The 22,907-nt window shown below is 40.4% G+C and overlaps 1 protein-coding gene across 2 annotated transcripts in view; it reads left to right on the top strand.

Annotated features, from left to right (window-relative positions):
• EFEMP1 (EGF containing fibulin extracellular matrix protein 1) overlaps positions 1–10,385 on the top strand; it is a 49,569-nt gene extending 39,184 nt beyond the window's left edge. For both annotated transcript variants that reach the window (XM_030022405.2, XM_030022404.2), the window contains 6 exons: positions 1,259–1,378; positions 3,806–3,925; positions 5,342–5,461; positions 6,747–6,870; positions 6,989–7,184; positions 9,161–10,385. In XM_030022405.2, coding sequence (XP_029878265.1) covers positions 1,259–1,378; positions 3,806–3,925; positions 5,342–5,461; positions 6,747–6,870; positions 6,989–7,184; positions 9,161–9,319 — 839 coding nt within the window. In that variant the 3' untranslated portion in view covers positions 9,320–10,385. The remainder of the gene's footprint in view (positions 1–1,258; positions 1,379–3,805; positions 3,926–5,341; positions 5,462–6,746; positions 6,871–6,988; positions 7,185–9,160) is intronic.
• Positions 10,386–22,907: the final 12,522 nt, after the last annotated feature.

The raw sequence follows: 22,907 nt of genomic DNA on the forward strand, positions 1-22,907 counted from the left end.
ACTTCTAAAGATTATTTTTTCACTTGATATTAAAACAAACACTTTCCTCATTATAAAAAAAGTCTTGGCCTCTTTTTAAACACATCTATGGTGGAAACAGCTGGAGGTAGGAAACTCAAGATCTGGCATGGATATGGGAAGTGCCTTTGTTCCAGTGAAAACTGGTCTTATTTGTCTGAGCGTTGAGCCTTTGAAATCTCACATTGTGTACATGTACAGAACACGGCATGGATTTCTTCACCAAACTCAAGCAAGCCACAACTAAAGACGGCTGCTGCACATACATGCACGATCAGAATTGTAGCATAATAAAAAAAAAAATGTTTTTCAGACAAAACCAGAGGCAATATCTCCTCCAGAATGCAAGGAAACCTTTTAAAATGTAGAGAGGTAAAAGAATGGGCTGTTGCACATTTGTATGGTTTGCAGGTGAAAACCCTGCTCCAGTGCACATTAGGAATGCTGAAACTTGGAAAGGCAGCCTGCTCCACCTCAAAACCAGGGCTAATCTGCAAGGAGAGTCTGTGGAAAGTTAATACTGCCTGAGATAACACCAACTTCAGCCAGTCTGATCACCTTCCTTGGCACCCGAGAGCACAGCCAGAAGGTGCTAGTGCTGCTGTATGGAAAGGTATGCAGGAGAGGCAGGGAGGGGAATGGGAGCAATGGCAGCCCCTTGGGGGAGCAAGCCAGTTTCTGGGGGACCCCTGCAGAAGCGCAGCCACCCGTTTCCTTTTCAGGCCCATTAATCTTCTATCCTCACCATTCCCCTGTACTTGCACAGAAAATTTGGACTCTTCCTAACAGAGCTGAAAAGATTCAGTACACGCTAAGAGTGCTGCATGCGAATTTTTGGAAAAACGAGAGCTACAAGCCACATTCACTGTGTTGGTTGGCATTATGTCTGATCATGAGAAATCTTAGCTGAAAAGCCGAACAAAACATTCTGGGTCTTACCTATACAAAATAAACAAGACTAAGCAGTACTGTGGAACTGAATAAAAAATAGAGTTGGAATGTGTATTGGTCTCAGTGGCTGGAAGACAATCAGCATAAAACAGATTTTTACAAAAGTTACTTAAAAAAAAGTAAAATAGTATTCCCATTAATATCCACAGAAGCAGTACCTAGCTCATATAAGTTTTTTCCCCTGCTTTTAATAGAATGCAATTAACTTTACAGTTTCTTTGGACAAAAGACAGCAACAGTGAACTGCCATGATTCCATTTGAACGAATTTCTCTTTTTTGATAACTTAGACATCGACGAATGCACCCTGCCTCCATATTGCCACCATCGATGCGTGAACATTCCTGGTTCCTACTACTGCCAGTGCAATGCTGGTTTCCAGTTAGCATCCAACAACCACACCTGTGTAGGTAAGAACTTCTCTGCATGTACTTGAGCTCATGTACACATGAGCTTCTTCAGTATAGAGACAAATACTGACACATGACTTGCCACGGTTGAAATTTAAATATCTTCATCCCAACTTAAAGGAAATAAATACCAACCAGTAAGACATACCAGTTGCTGTATTGAAAGGCTCTCCCGCAAGTGATCTGAGAAGTACAGCAGTGTCAGAGAGAAAATGGGAGCCTTATTGAAAACCTGTTATTTTGTTGGTGTAGCAGGTTTCTGAGGAGCATCTAGCTTGGCAACTGGAACCCAGGAGGTTTACATTCATTATTTAATCTTAGATTTAATTATTCTTTCAGTTCTGGTGGATCACTTTGCATTATCATTGGCTTTCATGATATTATTCCCAGTTCATGCAACACAAGGGCTGAAACTGGAAACCAGGGGAAGCAATACTATACCTCTGTAGTTAAGTGTAATTATCCTCAGCACATGATAAGCATAATGAGGAAAGAAAGCATCTATCACATTTGAATATCTAGAAAATAATGTTAAAAATGAAAATGAGGGTCACTAAGGAAGAGTGACCCTTTAGAAGTGATTCTCCCTTTAGAAGTAAAACACTAAGGGAAGCCTTGGAGTAAAACTTTAAGACTGCTGTTAAGTGTGAAATCATAAGTTCTGTTCTAGAAGAATTAGATAGAGTAATAATAAAAAGGTAACTATGTCTGCTGAAGTGCAGAGAAAATGGCCATTAAAAAAAAAAATCAAGAGATTGGTGATGGAGATGGTCAGAAGTTCTTTATGGCTATAATTTTTATATATATAAAATCTATATTATATACATATCTGTATAGGAGATAAATCAGTCTGGGTTTTCCAGTTTCTACCATTACTTCCAAGTGTTGCCATATCTTATCAAGTACCCTGGCACACTACACAGCACTGAAGTGAGAGAGGAATTTCTCATTTTTCACCAAATGATAGGATAAAAAATTGCACATGGACACAACATAACCATGTGACAAGTTGTTACTTATTTGACCCTTTTCCATGGCTCAAATGCAAGGTGTATTCTTTCAGTTAGACTCACAAATCCATGACAGCTCCAACTTTGCTAGGTGCTTCACCAAAACACCCTTTCTCTGACTTGCTGGCCTCCCAGCCTAATAAGGCATACGCCCACCAGGAAAGGTGAAGTAAATCATAAGAAGAAAATTTGTAAATGAATGGTTGCTGCATCAAGACAGACTTTCACATCTGCAACAGTCATCTGGCAGAAGTGATACTTGACAGCTGTACTGATTACATTTGTGTTACAACTTTTGCATATATTGAAAGTGGGTCAATAGTTCTTGGAAGGAAAACAAACAGAACAACTGTGGCTTTGGCTAACTTATTTATTCCTTCTGGTAGCATTGTCACGACGTACATTCGTTGCACTGTTGCCAGAAATTAAAAGGAGGAAGACAGAAGTTTGTAATCAGTTTTTCCCTATTACCATTCATTTTCAGGACTAGGAGGTTCATCATATAGAGAATTAATATCCTACTCATTGGTTTAGTTATTGTGAATGCCTAGTCTTCATAATCTTTGAGTTTTTAGTTGTGTCTATAAACGACTGAGTATTGCTGACATTTATAAGAATTTGCAAAAGCCACAAACTCAAGGTGGTTTTTTTTTTCAAATGCAGCTCTCTACTAATGGTTATATCTGATAAACACAAATATGAATGGAAAACATGCAGGGGAGGAATACAAGGGAAAATACACTAAAATCTACAGAGGGAATGACAGAGGAGCAGCAGTTAGTCAAGAGCCTATGAAAAACAAGTGTTATACATGCCAGAGATCATTACAGTTATATAAACTTACCATTAAAAATTGCTTCTCTTCTCATACCACAGTGTTCTCACATATGTTCTCAGGATGGACACTTCATGGAAAAAAATCTAGCACAGAAACATACCTTCCCCCAATATGGTCTAGGCCTTAGAGCACTGCAAAACTCTACCGGCCTCAAAGGCTCATGTTATAATTGCAATGGAATTTAAAAGAACAAATTTTAAGAGTAATAAATAGCTCAAATAAATCTTAATGACTGCATGCTGAGAGGTCTTATCAGTATGTGTTCCTTATATCAATTATTTATAGATACTTGGCATTTCATACCTGAAAAAAAGACACTGGAATGTGGAGTTTAATGGCCACACTAAACATTTTTGGAAGAATTCATCACACATTAGAATAACTCTCATTCCTGGAAAAATAGTCTTTTTCTACATGGAATGTAAAGCATAGATCTGACTTTGTTCCAGTGACTGCAGATCTATATTGATATAGTCAACTGAGGTTCTGCTAAGCAATAGACCCAGACTAAGGACTAATCCACTTAATCAGCCTAATTACCAGCTACACAGGATAAAGATCTGTAATTTTTCCTTTCAGACATAAATGAATGTGATGCCAATAACCCATGTGCACAACAGTGTTACAATATACTGGGTTCTTTCATCTGTCAGTGTAATCCAGGATTTGAGTTAAGCAGTGACAGAATCAACTGTGAAGGTAAGCAATTTTTTTTGTCTTGGAAGAGCGATTTTTTTTTTATTATTATTATTTTCCCAGAAATCCTTCTGTGAATTAAGGGATATAATTCAACTGGAGCCACCCTGTGGGTGCAGTTTGTGGCCAAAACCCTTAGATGTTTATTTTTTATGTTGCAAATGTGGTTGCTAATACACACCTTAGTAGCTGCAGCTGCATTCAGGTACATGTAGATACGGGTATATCTCTCTTAATGGTAAGTGCAAAACAGGACGGACATTACTACATTTCAGATCACAGCTGGGAAGAATAAGGCTTCTGAACACTTATTTCACAAATTCACTTGAATTGTGTGTGGTCTAATGCTGATGACCGTTAAATGAATCGGAAAGGAATGCAAACCAAAAACAAGTGCAATTTTGTGTGTTGTTAGGCTCCTCCGAAAATAAAACCTCAAATTTTTTATTTTAAGGAAGCGACAATTGTGCTTTTGAGGTGCTTTCAAGCCTGTGTATACAAACAGCATGTCTCCTGGTGATTATACAATCAACACTTTATTTCCTCTGCCAGAGTCTCCACAGGGGTCCTCTAATCTCCTTTTGGACACATGATGATCTCACCCTTAAAGCCCATATCCTTTCTACCAGTCTTTGAGCCAAAGAGATCTTTTTGGTTTACCACTGCCCTCCTAAACAGGCCAGCTGAGCTATTGCAGATGCTCCCTCTCCAAGCTTCTTAAACTAATCCTACTTGCAAGTGAACAGAACAGGGAGCAGCAAGTATGCAGCCTCCAAGGACTTCCCTGACAAAATCAAGAACTGGGCTCAAGCCTCAGAGGTAGTAGGAGGAAGTTATACTGTTTTCCAAACCAGTCCCTAGTTTTGATAAGTTTAATTTAATTCCTGGTTAATGGCATATAGTGTTAAATTCTGTTTCACACTACACTTCTCTAGCAAGGGACTGATAGCTACTCAAGGATTAAAAAGCAAGAGAATGGCATACACTGAATATTATTTGAAGACAAAAAAAGAGGCCTTCCCCTCTTTCCCAAAGAGCTACTCCATTAGCGTAGGGCACAAGTATAAAGGCAATATTTTTGCCTTACTAATCTCACATCTGTGTTTTTTGTGAAAGTAATCACATTTTGCAATACTGAAAGTATAAATTCCCAAACTTGTTCTGAAGTCTAATTTAGCTTTTGCTTCCTCAAATCCAAAATTCTCATTTTGGAAGATTATTGACAACACGCAAGTAGAACTAGCCCTTCTGTTTGCAACTTTGAGGCTTTAAGCAGTACACTTCAGTTTTTTGATAACATTCTTTTTAGACAGAATTCTTTTTTTTTCCTATTAGAGCCAGCATTTAGGTATTGTATTTAGTTCTGTAACAAAGTAGATGTTACAAAACAATAACTTTAAGCTCTTTTGCTCTCTGCAGACACTGATGAATGCAGAACTTCAAGTTATATATGTCAATATCAGTGTGTCAATGAACCAGGAAAATTCTCATGTGTCTGCCCTGAAGGATACCAGGTAGTAGGAGGCAGAACATGTCAAGGTGAGTGCCCTCATCTTAGCGGTCTCAATACTGCATTATTAACAACACCATTTCAGGCAAGACTAAGAATGCTTGCTATCTAAATGTTTACATTTCATGACAGGACTACCATTATGTTAGCAAAAGATAGGTTGATAAGCATTTCATGATTAATTGCATATCTTATATTAATTCTTATTTGAACCCTTCAGCTCAAACTCTAAGTCCTTCAGATTCCTAGGACAAAATTTCAGTTTTTGCAACCCTCAGGTAAAACTTGTCTTGGATGTCTAGGTAGTGAGTCTAAGTTTCAGAGATTAGTATCTCTGAAAAAAATCAAGCCATTTTTTACAGACACTAAACATGGCTTTATATGATGTTTCATTTTATAGAGATTCTTAAATCCAGCTGCAGTAGAAATTGAAGATATGTTTCTTCTGATAACAGGAGAGAAAAATGCAAATCTTGAGCAGCTTAGATAATTTGTGTTTAGAAAATAATGTTCTGGTCAGGTGCCACCAAATGCCAGAATTTTAAAGTTTGTGGGTTTTCCCCACTGGTGCTAAATGTCTCTGCATCTTATTAGATAATATTGCAGAACAACATATTAAGTGCAAGAGCCATTGCTTCTGTAATGCAGAACCCAATTTAACAGTCATTATTTTTAGAAATAACTAGGTATGCTAATTATTGGCAGACAGGATGAGAAAATAAGTAATTTTTATTAATATTTTTTATAAAATCTAGATTAATTTATTTCGCTTCTTAAGAACAGCAGCTCATACTGAACATTGTGGGGTAGTTAGTTTCACCATCTAAAAATCTGCGCCTTCTGAGAGATTACATTTGCATAAACCCTTTCTGTGACTAAGCATTTCAGTTACACCATGAAACTTAGGCAATTAAAAATGAGAACCTAAAAAGGCAGGAAATCTCAATTCTTACTCAAAACATTTTTCTTCTGTCTACAAGATATCTTCTGCTATAAAATCATTCTTTGCTAATTAGAAACTTCACAGTATTTCTACAGTTGTGTTACGGATGACTAATGTGTATCTTTAGTTAACTAAAAAAATCTTCAGACTTAATTAACATTCAATAAACAAATTTATTCCATTTCTGCATAGAGAAATCCTTTATAGCCAGCCCCCAGAAAAGCCAGTAAAGAACATGGAAACCTGTTGGCTTTCAACAGACAAGCAGGTGGCTTTTTTTTTTTTTCCGGTTGTTTTGAAGACATTGTGTTTGCTTTTGTAGTAAACTCTTTTCCATCTGCTTTAACGCAGTCACTTTTCCTTCCTCCTAGATATAAATGAGTGCGAGACTACTAATGAATGCAGAGAGGATGAGATTTGCTGGAATTACCACGGAGGATTTCGTTGTTACCCAAGAAATCCTTGTCAAGAGCCCTATGTCCTTACATCTGAGAAGTAAGAGAAAAATTAGTCTCTTTTTTTAGGATCATCCTCAAGAGGCAACATGATCAAATACAACAGAAAGCAAGTACCATTTGTTTGCAAATCAGTTTCATCCATTTTTGTTTTTCAGCCGCTGCGTCTGCCCTGTATCAAATGCTATTTGCCGAGAGCTGCCTTACTCTGTTGTGTACAAATACATGAGCATCCGTTCAGACAGAACAGTGCCCTCCGATATCTTCCAGATTCAGGCAACCACTATTTACCCTAATACTATTAACACATTCCGGATCAAGTCTGGAAATGAAAACGGAGAATTTTACCTGAGAGTGAGTATTGGTGGGAGTTGGACCCTGAGCGGGTTATAAAAATCAGTGGTGCTACCAAGGTGTTATAGTGCCTTGCCATTTTGACAAACCCATCAAATGTCCCTGTAAGAGTATCATGGCATCCCAAAGTTTATCAACTTTTTGATACTTCCTTATTAAATGTGCTTGACTTCCAAATTTTAAAAAGCCTTTTACTTTTCTACCTGACAACTCTAAACAGAGTCAAACTGTTTCTTTCAAATGAATACACCACTAGTAGCAATCATGAATATTTAGCAATCCTGAGAAACCCATGTCAGATTCAAATGAGATACCTCTATGCTTTTCACTCTCTGTACCAACACCCCATGTATATGTATTTAGGAGAGGATTATAGAAAGATGCCTTGTACAATTACTTTAATTAAATTTCTCATTTTTGCAAAAAAAGTAAAGAAATCAATAATAGCTTGGGATGGGGCATTGATTTCTAGAGTGCTAAGTTCTGGCCAATTTACAAAGGTTTTGTGTTGAGACATACTTAAACCTTTATTTTCCCATAGTGCTGCCACTATTTCGGAAAACCACAAAAGTTCAAATGACTTACGATAGCAGTATTTCCTGTTGGTATAATGCATTCAAGTAGATATGCATGAATGAAAGTGTCTATAACATCTGCTTTTTAAGATTTTTTGGAAGAAATCTGATTTTCTTGGACACTTGTAATATTTACAAATTCCTGGGAAATCCTTTTTGCTTCATATGTGACTTTACACTCAGTAAAACAGAATCAGCACAAAAAGCTTCTATCAGAAATATATTAATTGGAAGGTTTTCATCTTTTATTTTTCTTCAAATCTGAACATTAGGGGGTTTTGATAATACATCCAAAAAGTGTACCAAGATATGGCATTGCCATGTTTCCCCAAGATGGGAACAAGGAACTACTCATCTCTGTCTCACTTGTTCTGGTATAACCTATAATCCAGTGCTTTTCCCTGGATTGATTACATATCAAAATCCCATACCTACCCCCAAAATACAATTATTTGCTTAAAAAAGAATAAGATCACTCCACCTGTAGTTTGGGTTAGACCCCAATCTAGCCTTCGGAATGCCTTTCTTTAGACTAACAATTCCAATACTCTGTTGCCACCCAACAACAAATCGCAGGCCTTAAATAAGGAAGCAACTGTTCATTCCTGCCAAGGGACTGTAGTAAACAAAGGCTTACTTAGAAGTTATTCCTACTGTTTTAGTAAAACTTAGCTGGGTCTCAGATACAGCAGATGGATTGGATTCATCTGTATACCCTACTCACTTGACATGGTGAGAAAATACTTGTAGTAGGTGAAGGCAGAGATGGACTTTACCCTTTTGTCATCATCTGTAAATCATGAAGCTGTTTAACAAACTAGCAGCATGCCACAGACAAGGCCTGTCAATGTTCCCCAGCATGATTCCAGACCGGGAAAAGAGCTTCGGAGCAGTACAAGATGGGGATGGCAACAGGCACACCAGTTGCAAAAATTCCCAGTGTTTACAAGGGGAGCGCGACTCCTTCTGGAGTGTAAGCCATGAGATAGACTTAAGGTTTCCCTCCACTGAACAAGCTACATCACTGTTAAACACATTAGGTCTCTCTTGTTTTACTTATTCTCCATATATTTTAAAAGCTGATAGATGGGGATAAAAAACAAAGACCATCCTGGGATAGATTACCACTTTTCACATCCTTTAGGAGAGTCAGCATAACCAGGAACAGATTTTGCAGTGCAGTTTATTCCTCTGAGCCCTAGTCAGGTAAAGTTTTCCCTGCAGCAAAGCCAGGTGTGAGATTAGTCATGGCCATTTAAAAATGTTAAAAGAATACTTGCATTGTGTATCTCTGCTGAGACAGAGCATTTTTACAGTGTAGTAACACACAAGCACTCTCTTGACGCAACTAGGGAATTGTTTCGGATTTGACTGAATTAAACTTTTTTGTTGTTCTTTCAGCAAACAAGCGCCGTAAGTGCAATGCTTGTACTGGTGAAATCACTATCAGGACCAAGAGAACACATTGTGGATCTGGAGATGCTAACAGTCAACAGTTTGAATTATCGTACAAGCTCGGTGTTAAGATTAACAATAATAGTGGGACCTTACGCATTTTAGTGGTTTTCAATAACCCTTTCACTGGCACTTAAAGCAGCCAAAGAATATTATCTTAAAGAAAGCACTTACTATTTTATTTATAGATTTTGCTCTCTTTTTTAAGATTTGTTTAGTAAGTTGATATCTTTAATCCACACATTACACCTGTAATTCAAAATTAGTAGATGTGTTCCATAATATAACATGGGCATTGTCACTTTCTGTATAAAGATTTAAATCTTTTTTATTACCTTTCTTGGACTAGATACATACTATGCTTTTGTATGAGAACTGTACGTTCATACTATCCTGTAAAACTTCACACAACCTTCCTAGCCAAATAGGTCATGCAATTAAAAGGTGATCTTCTGTGTTGTTTTTATTTTAAATTCTAATGCAGGTACACTGACAATCTCAAAAAGAAAAAAATTATATAGTATGAATGATACACAAAGTAACGGTTATCTGATAAGCTAAAATATATTTCTTCTTTAACTACTTTGTAACAAAAGATAACAGTCAATAAAAATCTATTTCTCTAGACATTTATGTGCTATCATGGTTGGTTTTTCTAATCCGGGTTGGAGGTAAAATTACATTGTGAGAAATGTTTTGCATTGGGTTTTTATATGCAGATTGTGTTAACCATACCACAGAATAACATTCTGCTCTCTCCAAGAAAAACAGACCATAGGAAGAAAATTTCTCCAACAAGGGAAGAAACTCCAAATGGAAAATCACCACGCAGGGCTCATGTGTCTGTGCTTTCTCCTGAGAACACTGTTGGTAGTTACTGGTTAGAGGGGTACGGCATTTTCAGACAGAGGTTAACATGCTATTTTTCCAGAAATATTATGTTGTATACTAAGAATTGAGTGCATTTGCTTATTAAGTTATATCGTTTTCAGGCACTCGGTCCTATTCCTGCTCTTACAACTCAAATGTATCATGTACAGTGTTCATAAAATTTATTTCTAATTCAAGAACTAATAACATCTTTTGTAATATGTAAAATCTTATTTCTTGTTTAAAATGTAGTAGTTAATCCTTTGATGTACAAAATTTTTAATAAAGATCTCTTACCGTATTGTATTTAGTCTTTTTTGAGGTAGTTTATTAGCTGCATTAGAGGGCTGAATTGTCAGCTACTGCAGGAGTCAGCAAAGCCCCATCGAGTTCTGCAGAGTCAGAATGACCCAGATCTCAGTCCATACAGTGTTAGTTCATGGAAGACTAAAACCACAATTCCTTTGTAGAAGGGCAAATGTATTACCTACTGAGTTTTAGTTTTACTGACATTAAAAAAAAAGTAAAATATACCAACATACACACATTGCTAGTTAGTTGCTGATTTACAGGAAGGAGCCTCTTTTCTACTTAAAATTCATTTTCTATATTTGTGAATAGTGCATACATTATACACTCAAAAAACCCTCTTGTGGTGCAGACCCACAGATTCATATTTATTATGTCAATCACCCTCAGTGATTGCTTTCAGGGGATGTGTCCAAAGAAGCAACAAGCATGGCTGGAGAACTTGGCATCCAGAGGTCCTGCACAGCAAGACAGCAAAAATTTGCTCCAGAATATAGCTTAGAACAGGCCACAACCGCTCTGGTTTAAGGTGACACATCCCCCACACTCAGGCAAATTGCAGAGCAGGACCCCATTATCCAATGATCATTCCTTCAGGCAGACATTTGTGGCTTTAAACAAATACTTCATCTGCCAAAAGGGTCAGAGCACATGGTTGTAGCATAGGCCAAAAAATAGTGCTGCCACTGGGTCACGTTTTCTTTGCCTGGGCCCCCGCAGCTATGGGGCGAGACCCCAGGTAGCCTTCAACCCTCTCTGCAGAGAGAAGCTCACCAATACAATCCCAGTTGCTTTATAGAGGGATTTAATTGGTGTTTTCCATGGTGAAAATGCTCTGATATAGAGAGTTTGTCTTGTAGGAAGCTCCTTCCTCTCCCCAGAGTGATTCCTCCCCAGAGTGATTCCTCCCCATTCATCATCACTACAAATCCGCTTGGTTTGAAAGGCAACTCCTCATCCCACACATGTACTGAGCAAAATGCCTCCAACCTTCTCCTCCTCCTCCCTGTGATTCTTGTGGCAAGCAGCACATGCTCACCTCCATACTTAGTTTGTCAACTAACATTTTCGTTCTATGTAATCTGTCCTCACAAATGAGCTGTGCTGGCCCTCAAGCATCCCCCTCTATCCCCAGAATCAGCACTGTTCTTTTACACCAACTTTTAACTTCCCAAACTGTGTAATTCAGCATTGCCCATTCCAAGAAACAATCAATTTTGTTGTTGTTTCTAGGTTTAAAATGGGCAGTTTTCTCTTGATAGGTGCAGAGAGGAGGCTGAAGTGGCTTTTCTTCCTTCAGTCCTGGGACTTGCAGGGCACCAGGCTGGTCCCTGCAGTGAATTAAGCAGCCACAAATCATCCCCAATGTCCCCAAGCTGCCAGACTCTGCCCCAAGAATTTACTCTACCTTCATGCTCTGCCAAGATTTACACCGGTTTTGTCACTAGCACTTTTAAATCTTCCTTTTAAATCTCTGCTAAATCTCTTATCTGACAATGATCCAAAATTGATTATATATAGAGAAAAATAACATTTATATACTTATCAAATGGCATGAACAGCAGAGGCAGTTGTAGCTCATACACGTGCCCAAGCCACATTCAGCCCACTTGTTCCTCCACGACTCACTGTACGCATAGACTTGGCTTGACCCATTTTATTTTCACACAAACTGTCCTGCCAACCACTACACTCCCCGTCTGTTTGCAATATTCAGGTCTATATAAGATCACTTACAGCCCAAACTAGCCAAGGTAGAGGTTATCACACAGCTCAGGAGCGGAGATCCAGCCACTTGCCAATATATTGCTACAGGTTGGTTGAGACCTAAACGCAGTTGCTGGGTGTGGGCACTGCTCTCCACACAGGACATTAATCACAGCACTTTTATGGAAGCAGGGAGCTGAAATAACAGCAGCCCCTCCAAACCAAAACACAAACAGGTGAGCAGAGCAAGACAGGGACTACAGCAGGGCTGTGCAGAAATTGGAAGGTAGTTGGTATTGTTTTGGATAGGGGTGTGGTATGTGATTGAGCGTGAGAGTGTCCGAAAGAAGCCTGTAATCAAAATGAGAAGGTGGTTCAGAGCCCGAACAAGGAGAGCTTTTGTACGCCACACTGTGCTAGAAAACCTGCATGTTGTTAGGAGGGAAACCTGCAGGTTCATCTGATTTTCCAGGAAAGCAGGACTTTGTATGTTCCTTGCAAAGGATACAGAGCTGCAGCAAACATGCAGCAAGAGTTTGAATAGCTACTTGGATTAAAAGGGATGCTGAAATCCCAAGAAATTACATGAGAGCAAAGTGTTTGCTCAGACTTCGCTATATCCTACTGGCATGACCGTTATCAATAACACGCTCCAGGAAAGATTCTCATATAAATCTCTGTCACTGTTGGAGAAGAGTCTAAATCAGGATCACATGCACAGTTTAATAACTTCTCAGAAATAGAAGTCAGAGAAAAACGAAAAAAAAAAAAAAAAAAGAACTTCGAGTAAACAGAACTTAAGGAAATAGAAATGCAAGTTCATTCACTTCCCCAAGACCACCTGAACACAGTGCAGTGGGATTATTTTGTTTGGAAGGCTCACAAATGCAAGTTTATTGTTGAATCCTGTTTCCATGACTGCAAAGAGTTGCTTATGTTTTGAATGATCATCCATGTTTCTAACTTTATAACTCTCCTATTAAAATATAGAACAGCTGCTGCCCCAGTCAGCTGTTCGGCATATGGAGCCCACCAGGGACAAAGCCCACTGTTAACACAGAGAATTATTTTTAACGCCCTAACATTTCTAAACCTCACCATCATCTCAGCAAAATGGCACGTTTCCACACTCCCCAGCTGGGGGAACACCTGCATAATGCAAAACTGAACTGTGCTGCATCTGGTACAAAAACCAATTTTATTTCATCTGGCCAGCAGAAAAAGTTATCAGCCCCAGTGAACAGAAACAGGGCAAAAAGTTAACTGTGTTTTATATCTGGGGAAAAGCAGATGTCTAAGTTAAGATGTTTATACTGCAAACTTTTCTGTATATATTTGGAGGAAAGAAAGCTATTTTAAAAAATGGAGTTGGCTTATTGTTGCCAAAGCAAATTTGAAGGACAGTAAAACAGCTTTTATCATTTTTGCATGGGAAAAAATACAGTCTGATTTTATATTGATATAGATTAAGAAAAATTACTTCTTCCAGGTACATAAAGTAAGTGATCTTAAAGTTAGATCTTTTTAAAGCCTCCCATTTATTGTGTATATTTGCTCAGCAGAAAAAGCTGCAAACATTGTGTCACAACAACATGACAAAGTAGTATTTAAAGGCTTCCCCTGATTTATTCTCTGGTATCTCAGAAAACACCTTGATACTGGATTAGGGGCTGTGTGGCCAAGTCACACAGCAATGCTTCCAGCAGATCAAAATACTGGACTTAGGTGAGCTCCAGGTTTTGTCTGTAAACACAGTCACACTGTCAGTCACATGCCATTTCTGCTCTCGCTTGAGAGAGAAATTATTTCACTTTCCGATCCAGAATCTCAACAGTCCCGAAAGGGGAGTGCTCTGCATCTCTGCTCCCTCCCAGAAATACATCTGGATAATTAATATATTTTAATTTTAATATAATATTTTTGTAATTTCTACATAACCACACAGTACGTATATATTCAAACAGGGCAAACGTTCCCACTAACATGCTTCAGATCAGACCTTTGAAAGTGAAAGGTGTAGCTCTCAGCTAAGCCCTTCAGCAGCTCCTGCCCTGCAAACACACACTCTGGTGCACTTAATTGCATAGCTTTAATGAAACATTCTTTTTTTTTTTTCCTCCCCCTGAAGATACCCCCTAAAGCCTCTGCAGTTCTGGTCTACAAAAACTCCCTATGCAAAGGCATGCACCATCCCCATCTGTAGACCCAAACAAGCATACAGAAAGGCTTTCAAATTTAGCAGCCTGACAGCTGGGTTGACAAAAGTAACGTATTTATGCTGTTAAACTCTGAAACCACAATCATGAAAGTTACACAGACACCTCAAAGTCTAAATCCTGCCAATGCCACTCCAGAAACATCTGAACCTGCGACCACCTCCTCTTGAGGGTCACATTTTCTTCTTGCACTTTGAGTGTTTCTGGAGTATCTATGTGCAATATATGGGAATGTTTCCTATACAGAATATATACAACAAACACCCAAGTGGGAAGTCAAAAGAGCGAAATTCTTGCAGGCGGCATGGAAACTAGGAAAACAAACAGATTTTGGAAGCTCAGAGTAAGGGCTGCAGAGGGGAAGCCAACATACCAAAACAGCAGGGTAAAAGGCATTATTAAAATCAATAAGTCATCCTCTGAGAAGCTGAGGTTGTATACGAATGAGGAAAATAGAAATGTTCCTGAGATCTAGAAGGTCACACGTAAAAACAAACAAGGCAGGCCAAAGGAGCAACTTGCAAATGCCTGGACTAGCAAATCAAGCCTCTTCCAACCACAGCAGAAGCAACCTCCCAGGAGGCTGATGGGGCCAAGAAGTGACCCACACATTAGAGGAACAAGCAAAAAAGATAATGCCATGGCAGAAAAATGAAATGAAGCTTTCTATCGCGTTCCTGGAGGAGGAATTTGGCAATACCACCATGCCAGAGCTGTTCTTACAGGCAACGTATCAAAGGACCTGCCTTGAAGAAAGAAGTGGATAGAGGAGGAGGAACAGCAAATTTTGCTAATGATATCCAGTTGTTCAGGTAAGGATGAGCGTCCTCTGGAAAACAGGGACCTTGCAGTACTCCAAATATTGAGCAAAAAATGCCAAATAAAACCGAAGGGGATAAATGTAAAAGTGATGCACATGGGGGAAAAGTTATCGCAGGTTTGTTTGAACAGCAAAGGCCTCTGAACTGACCACCACATCTCAGGAGGATAATGTCAAGGTTATGACAGACCATTCAAAGGAAACCACAGCTCCAGAAAGCAAATCCAGCATCAGGAATAATTGGGGACAGAGCAGGGAAAAAGCTGAACATTTACACAGTTGTGTAAATCCACTACATCTTGAACACAGCAAGCAGTTTGGGTCCCATCCCCCTGACCCCTTCCTACAGCAGGATGTTGGGAATGTTAAAGCTCAGATCAGTCTGAAAAATAACTGCACAAATTCACAGAAAAGCCTCCCAAGACCCATTAAATACATGGCTGTCCTGGACAGAAGCTCTTCCCCAGCACCTGTGGGCACAGGGGAAACATTTGCAGTTTGCTATTAGCAGCCCCAAAGCTGTTACACACCCTTGCCAGAAGCTCTACCATCAGCACAATGTTATGATGCCAAATGCCTAAAAACTGAAAATCGCACCAAAAAGAAAAAGGGAGGTAGCCTGCACAAAGCATTTTGATGCTAAGTCCATCGTTTGCATTAGTAATGTGTTTGTGTGGTTGCTGTAGTCGGTCCATGGTGAACTGCCAGCACCGGGTTTGGTGACAAGCCATTGCACCCAGCTCAGAAGTGGCCACAAAAGCATTAAAGCAAACTCTGTGAGCAGCAAATGCTTGGCGGGGGGGGGGGGGCGGGGGGCGGAATCAGCTTCAAGGGAGCAGAATTTAACTTCTGCCCAGTTTAAAGGCACTGCCTGGGAGAAGGTAGCAGGAACCAGATCATTGCAAATAACGGTGTTTCTAGGAAAGCCGTTTCTGGACACACTTGCTAGACATGAATTGACCTTTGAAGTGATTCAAAGGCTGAGGCTGAAGTTTGCATTTGCTGCTTTCTCTTCCTGTAATGAACCAGGTTCCAGACAATTTTGCAACCCAGGGTCAGTCTGAAGACTACCTGCAAAATTAGTAAGGCTGTTTTGTTTCACGAGAGCTTTAAAAGCTGGCAAAGGTAGGTAGGCAGCGGAAAACATGAAGCAACACGCCGAGTACTCACAGCAAGGCCGGTGATTTTGTACTAAAAACCAAATCACAAGGATCAAAATAGTAACATGAAACTTTAATGGGGTCAGAAGATTTCTGCCTTTGCCCTGGTATGCTGAAAAGGGAAGACCTAAATTATAGTGAACATCTTCAATAAAGCACTGAAATTTCATGGACAATCAAGCAGTAGTTTCTTCTAATGTATCACAAAAGGCCGCAGTTTCTTCTGTTTTCTGCAAACAGAGAGCAGATCAAGCTGACATATGCTGATGTCTTACTGCAAGCCAGACTCATGCATCATTTTCCCCACTAGTGCTGGGAAACATCAGACTGAAACCACAGCAAAACCTTTGCAAGACCATCACATTTTGAGAGCCCACTCCATCTCTTAGCAAACTGGCTGTGGTTCAGCTTCCCACTTTTATCGGGAAGCTTCCCCCTCTCCAACAACCCTTTTTTCCTCCTGCTATACAGTAGAGACATTGCTGGCTGTTAATTTCCATCATACTAGGTTGAAAGCTGCCCAGTTCCATCACAAGTAAACATTTTTCAGGAATATGTTTCCTTGCTCGGTTTAAGAATTTTTTTCCCCCATGTCTAGAGTTGGCAGAAATTGAAAGGACACAGTGACATTCTTGTGAAGCTTCAACTTGTGCTTTGCACAAAGGCTGTTTGTATACAAGCATAAAGAAAAGCTAGAGAGGCACCACATTCACATCATGGCAAAGATGAAAATAAAGCTCTCCTGAAAGATTATGCACACATACACATTACAGATGCACAATACATACATGCAATACTGATATGTAAAGAAACAAGGATCCAGCCAGTACCAACATCCCAATCAAATCCACCTGCCGGCAAGGCACCAAGATAACAAACACATCTCTAAGCTGGCAGCTTGTTGGCACAGCCTTCTCCTATCATAAAATTAGCAGTTAAGTCACTATTCATCTTGACATAATTTGATGCTCGTACCTAGGCCAAAATCCCTAAACCAGGCTATTTTCAAATATTAAGTCCAGTAGCTTGGTATGTCTTTCTCTTCCCTGTACTGTGGGAGATGGCACAAGCTCTAACCAGCCTGGGAAAAAACCAAAACACATTTGTAAAATTTCCAGATTCTGTCTTTAAGCATCTATTACTGAGTTTCCAAGATATTCAGTCTGAGCACTGAGTCCTCAAGGCACATTTCAGAGACGGGTGGAGCACCCCCAGCCCACTTTCACCCATCTTTAACCTGCCTCTTCAATGGGCTTTGGGCAGCATCCCAACACATCCTCCACTGCAGCTTTTTCTTATCTGAATTCAACCCTTCCACTGCTGTGACATCACTGCAGGGATATTTTCCATCTCTGGCTGGTAGAGTATTTCTTCACCTTTGGGCTTACCCAAATTTGCACACACTCAGGCACTTGGGATCAAGGCTTTTGCTCCGATTGCTCTTGACCACCATCACTCAAGCTGAAAACACTGTGCTTCAGGGAGGAAAAATACTATCTAGATGTTTAGAAAGATCAGGCTGCCTCTGAAAATTAGACAGTGCTTTCAAGCAGTGTAGGATATTTGGTGACAGAGGGGTGCTTTCTCACAGCACAGGCCCCAAAATCCCACTGATCAGCTATGCAATCTGGGGTATTTCAACAGCTGTCCTCAGCAGACACTTCCTGAGGTTGCCTGGAGTCTCAAAAAGGATGTAAAATATTTGTAGTAATTCCCTGAACAAACCAAAGAGGCTTCCTCGAAGCAGAGTCCTCAGCTCTGTTGACTTGCGTTTTTAAAAGGTAATATAAATTCCACTTACACTGGTTTGTTTTGATGTTGAAAATTGGTCTCCATAGACATGGTTGAAATCATGCCCTGAAGCGCCGAGGCTGGAGCCAACAACCACACAGCCCTTCGCCAGTACAGAGCTGAGGAGGTTTTAAAGGTGTAAATGCCATCCTGCCTGCCGCAGCGGGACTGAGAGAGTGCAGGGGAGACCAAGCAGGGACAGGGTGCCCCATCACAGACAAAAAGCCACAACTGTGGCCACCCAGGCACAGGAGAAGCCTGTGGGGTTCCCCACCCATGTCACCCCCAACCCAAAGACCCGTCCCACTGCTCACACATTTCCTTCACCAGGCATAGACAAGGGGGCAAAAAGCCCTAGAGAGCCCATCAGAAGCCTAAAAAATTATTTATTTTTAAAACGTCATTGCCCCACAGAAGCTCCCTCAAAGGCTGACATGCACCTAGGACTGTGGTGGTGTTTGCCAAGCAGAAACAGCAATAAAAAGAAATAAGGGTGAGACAAACAGGGGGGAATATATGGAGAAACGACAAGTAGAGGTTTTTATATGGAAATTTATATCGAGGGTAACATTCCTGTCTAACACAAGTGTTTTAATACTTCCGGATGCAAGCCTCAAGCCAAAATCCAGTGAGGTCTGATGTTACAATAGTGTTTAAGTTCAGGGATGCTGAACGTTTTGCAAGAGCTACAGGTTTTCTCAGCGCCAAAAACCATCCAGAAGAACAACAAAAAAGCTTTTAATTCTCCCCCAAATAACCCCTCGCAATGTCTCAGCATGAAGCAATCATGAAGCAGAAATGAGTCCTGAGGCACCAAACCGCCCAAGTTGATTTGAACATTGTGATGCACAGACCACTTCAAAACCTGCCCGCCCCATCCCAATCGGGGTGGGGGTGGGGGGGAGAAGGGGGAAGAGACAAAAAGCAGCAAAAAACAGAGAATGACCAATATTTGAGAAAGCATTATTTTCATTAAACTGTTTTCTTCCCCTTTCCAGCTCTAAGACTTCTTCTGCCTCCTGCCTCCACCACCCTGGGGGTGGTGCCATAGCCCTCCCTACCACTGCAAAGCCCAGGCAGAAAGCAGCCATCGAGGATTTCCCTGAAAGGCCAGCTCAGTTTCAAATAAAGCACAGGATTGCTCCACCGAGGGCAATATCAGGCTGAGATCAAACAAGGAGACGCGCTCCCCAGGTCTTTTTGCAACACAGCAAGCGTGAGCTCACACGAGCGATAAACTGTTCAGAACAACTTGTCCCAGAGACGCTGCTGCTCCTCCGTTGCTGCCAAGGCCCATTTCTGCTTCGGTTATGCACTATGCCAATTCCTCCCATATAAGATTAAGCTGCCTTGAGGCAATTTCAACTTACACATCTGATATTTTGAGCATTTTCTATGCTCTGCAGCTCAGGAGCCGGTGCAGCCCATGTACTGCCACTTCTCCTTTTCACCTCACGTCACCCTTGCAAAGGCGTTTGTTCCCATTTAAGGGCTCACACACCTTTTCTGGGCCTTTAAAACATCAAAGGGATAATTCAAGGAAATAATATTTCACTGAAGAGCAGAACTGAGCCGTCAGTGCCATACAGCTCAACTCTGCAGGGGCATGAACCTGATAGCAAAGTGTATAGGACCTGTTTGCTTAGATATGTCCATCATACTGAAGAATAGTTTCCCAATTTTGAGACTGTTCTGGGTTTATTAAATCCCATTAGTTTATTACAAGTACCAGTAACATATCCTAGAAACAAATAAATGAGCTTTTAAGCCTAAAAGCTTAATTTCAAGACCATCCTGGGCAGCTCCAAGTTAAAGAGGCAGATACCAAATGAAAAAAAATGTAATAATCTAAAAGGTCTCCGAATTCCTTATTTGTTTACTTATCTGACTACACATGAATAATTTCAGTCTAGCACAGGCCTGTTTGGGTGCCAGATCTTGTTTGCAAGTCTGCTCTGTGAAAGGCAAATGTACAGTTGAACTTGGATGCTATGCAAGTATCAGCCAGCTATTAGTGTTAATTGCTAAACAATTTTTCCAAAAACTAGATTAACTATAAAGCTCAATGCCTGCGGTTGTTGCTGGTTACTGCTGTGAGGAAAACAGTTACTAACACAACTGGTTGGGCTCAAATTATAAATACAATTAAAATGCTGCATTTACCTAGCCAGAACAGTAACTCTATTTTATGGAGATGTGGTTTTCTGCATTAAATCCAATTTCTGTACATTTCTGTATGCAACAAGATGGACAGATCTAAAGGGACACTTGTGTGCACAGTAACCACGATCATTGTGATTCAGCTCACAAAACACCAAAAAAATTTTGCAGGTGCATCTCCAAAGCCATTGGTTAAACCATTCAGATGAAACACAATTGTGTAACAAAGTAAGTTATAAACAAGACTATGGAAAAGTGGGGGAGGAAAGAAACTTCCCGAGTGTTTGGCATTACTCTTATTAGTGATGGCTGAATTCATTTTGCCTCGTTTCCAATGTAGTCAGATATTCAAATAAAACTTGAACACCATCTGTTTGCCATGATCCAGAGACAACAAAGATTGGAGACCAAAAATCATGAAGATGGCAACAGTTATACACAGATTTTGCCTGTACAATCAGTTTGTATCGGACCAGGTCTGGGATCCACGAGAAAGGCTGTTGTCTAGCCATAACATGGAAAAAGTTTCCTCCAAATGCAAAAACATTTATAACTGAATCAGCACTGGCTTGGTGGAAAGAATATATTTACAAGGAAAAAAATTTTACAAGAAAATTTTGCAACTGTAATCAATTCCTCCATGAAAAGAGTCTATGCTCAGGTCTCTGGACCAGCAAGGCAGAAAGCACTGGCTTTACAGCAACTGGTGAGGAATAGTTTGCAAAATGTTTGCATGTCACCTGCACTGTAATTATACAGATCACTAGTTCACTCACATCTCCAAGCGTCTTCATCATGAAATAAGAAAAAGAGCGTTGCTCCTTGCATTTTTGTAAAACTCTCGGAAATCAAGATACCTGCTGAAGTTTTTTTAGAAGGCTGGTGAAAACAGGAGCATTAAAAGTCCATACTGAGGAGCTCCACTTAAGTAAATCAACTGAATAAAATATCCAATAAAACGCACAAAAATCTAAAGCAAACTTAATTGTGATAACTGAGTTTAACAATGTTACATGGCAAAGCTCATCACAACAAATCACAACTGAAACTTTTCCCCACAGTATTATTTAGGGCAGGTTTCACTCCACCTAACTCAGACAATAGGAACAAGATGCACATTTTCATTTGGTACAGGAAAATCTACGGGGAACAGGAGGGCTGAGGAAGCGTATCCACAATTAACTCTATTTGGAGGCACAGTTATGGTGCAAGTCTGTGCACTAATCATTTTCCTTCTTTCACTAACATCTGTGCTCCTAATTTTGTAACCAAGATTCACACATTTTCCTGAACAAGAATAAATCTGTGCAAGCCTTTGCTCTGACATTTGCTCAGCACTGAGACCAAACTCTTATCCCAGCCAAAACCAGCACAACCAGGCACACAGGGTGCCCCATCCCATCCCTCTGCTATCAGCAACAAAAGTCAGGGGACACATACGTCCCCTCAGGCATTTTGGGATTGCAGCATGTGTCCTGCCAAGCTACAAGGGTCAGGCTAGGAGGTGCCATCACCAGCTGCCTGGTCACAGAAGAGACATCCCATCCAGGAAGCATTAACTAACACCCACCCAGTAAAAGGCAGGTGCTGAACAGAGACCCCAGATTGTCAGAAATGCAGCCTTAGCAGTATTCTACTGCAATCCTCAAAAGCATATTCCCTCCTGCATGTAAGGAAGCCACAGGAGCCACTGGTGTTCAGGGCCAGCCCTGGCCAGGGATTCTGCTGCAGAGGCCAACAATCCCCAAACCTTGCAGAGTCGGCCAAGAAATTTGGTTTCATTCCAGCTCAGCCGCTCAGGGCAAGAGGCTCACAACCTCATGGAGGCTTTAAATCCTTCCCAGGGACAAAAAAATCAGCCCTAGCCTCAAAATTTTGTGGCATGGCAAGTCAAACCCCTTTTCAGAGCACAAAGCAGAGGGAAGAGAGGATTTTCTTTGCATTGTTTTTTCTACACAGCCTCCTTAGAGGCTGTGTGTTTGCTGGTGCCCATCAGCATCTTGCACTGTACCACTGTTATATGTGGAAATTGCTGTGCAAGTACAGCTGACCATGCACCACTGCCAGGCAGGCGTCATAGCCTCAGCATGGTCTGCAGAAAGTAAAACAGCTCAAAAAAACCCCAGATGAAACTCATGCAACTAAGGTTTTAGAAAATGCTGATTATAGTGCATTTGAGAAACATTTTGCAGCCGTGCAATTAAAGCCTATAACACAGCACATACCCACAAAGGCAAGATTACAGATGTAATCTGGATTTTTTACATTTCCTTTTGCACACTTGGCCACAAAACCCGAAGCTCCCAGTGTCACTCCTGCAGGGAAGCTCACATGCACGCATGGGTGATGCGAGTGCGTAACAATAACAGCCAGGCTATAAACTACACAACCAGGAGATGGGTCTACATGGCATGAGCTTTTGATAAAGCAAGATAAAGTTCTTATTAGCATACTTTTACAACTACTCCGCTCAAAGGTAAAAGTATCAGACCAAAGCAGGTTCAGGAAGAAAATATGAGATTTCCAGATGACATCTTGTTTGTTGATCATGGAAGGGGCAGAATTACATCTGAGGATTTTGCAAATAGAAACTACCCAACAACTGCTTGGAATTGGAAAAAATAAGTATAATCCTAAAGGAAAAAAAAAAAGTCACTGAA

This window comes from Aquila chrysaetos, chromosome 8 (genome assembly GCF_900496995.4).
Source record: "Aquila chrysaetos chrysaetos chromosome 8, bAquChr1.4, whole genome shotgun sequence".
Taxonomy (NCBI): Eukaryota; Metazoa; Chordata; class Aves; order Accipitriformes; family Accipitridae; genus Aquila; species Aquila chrysaetos.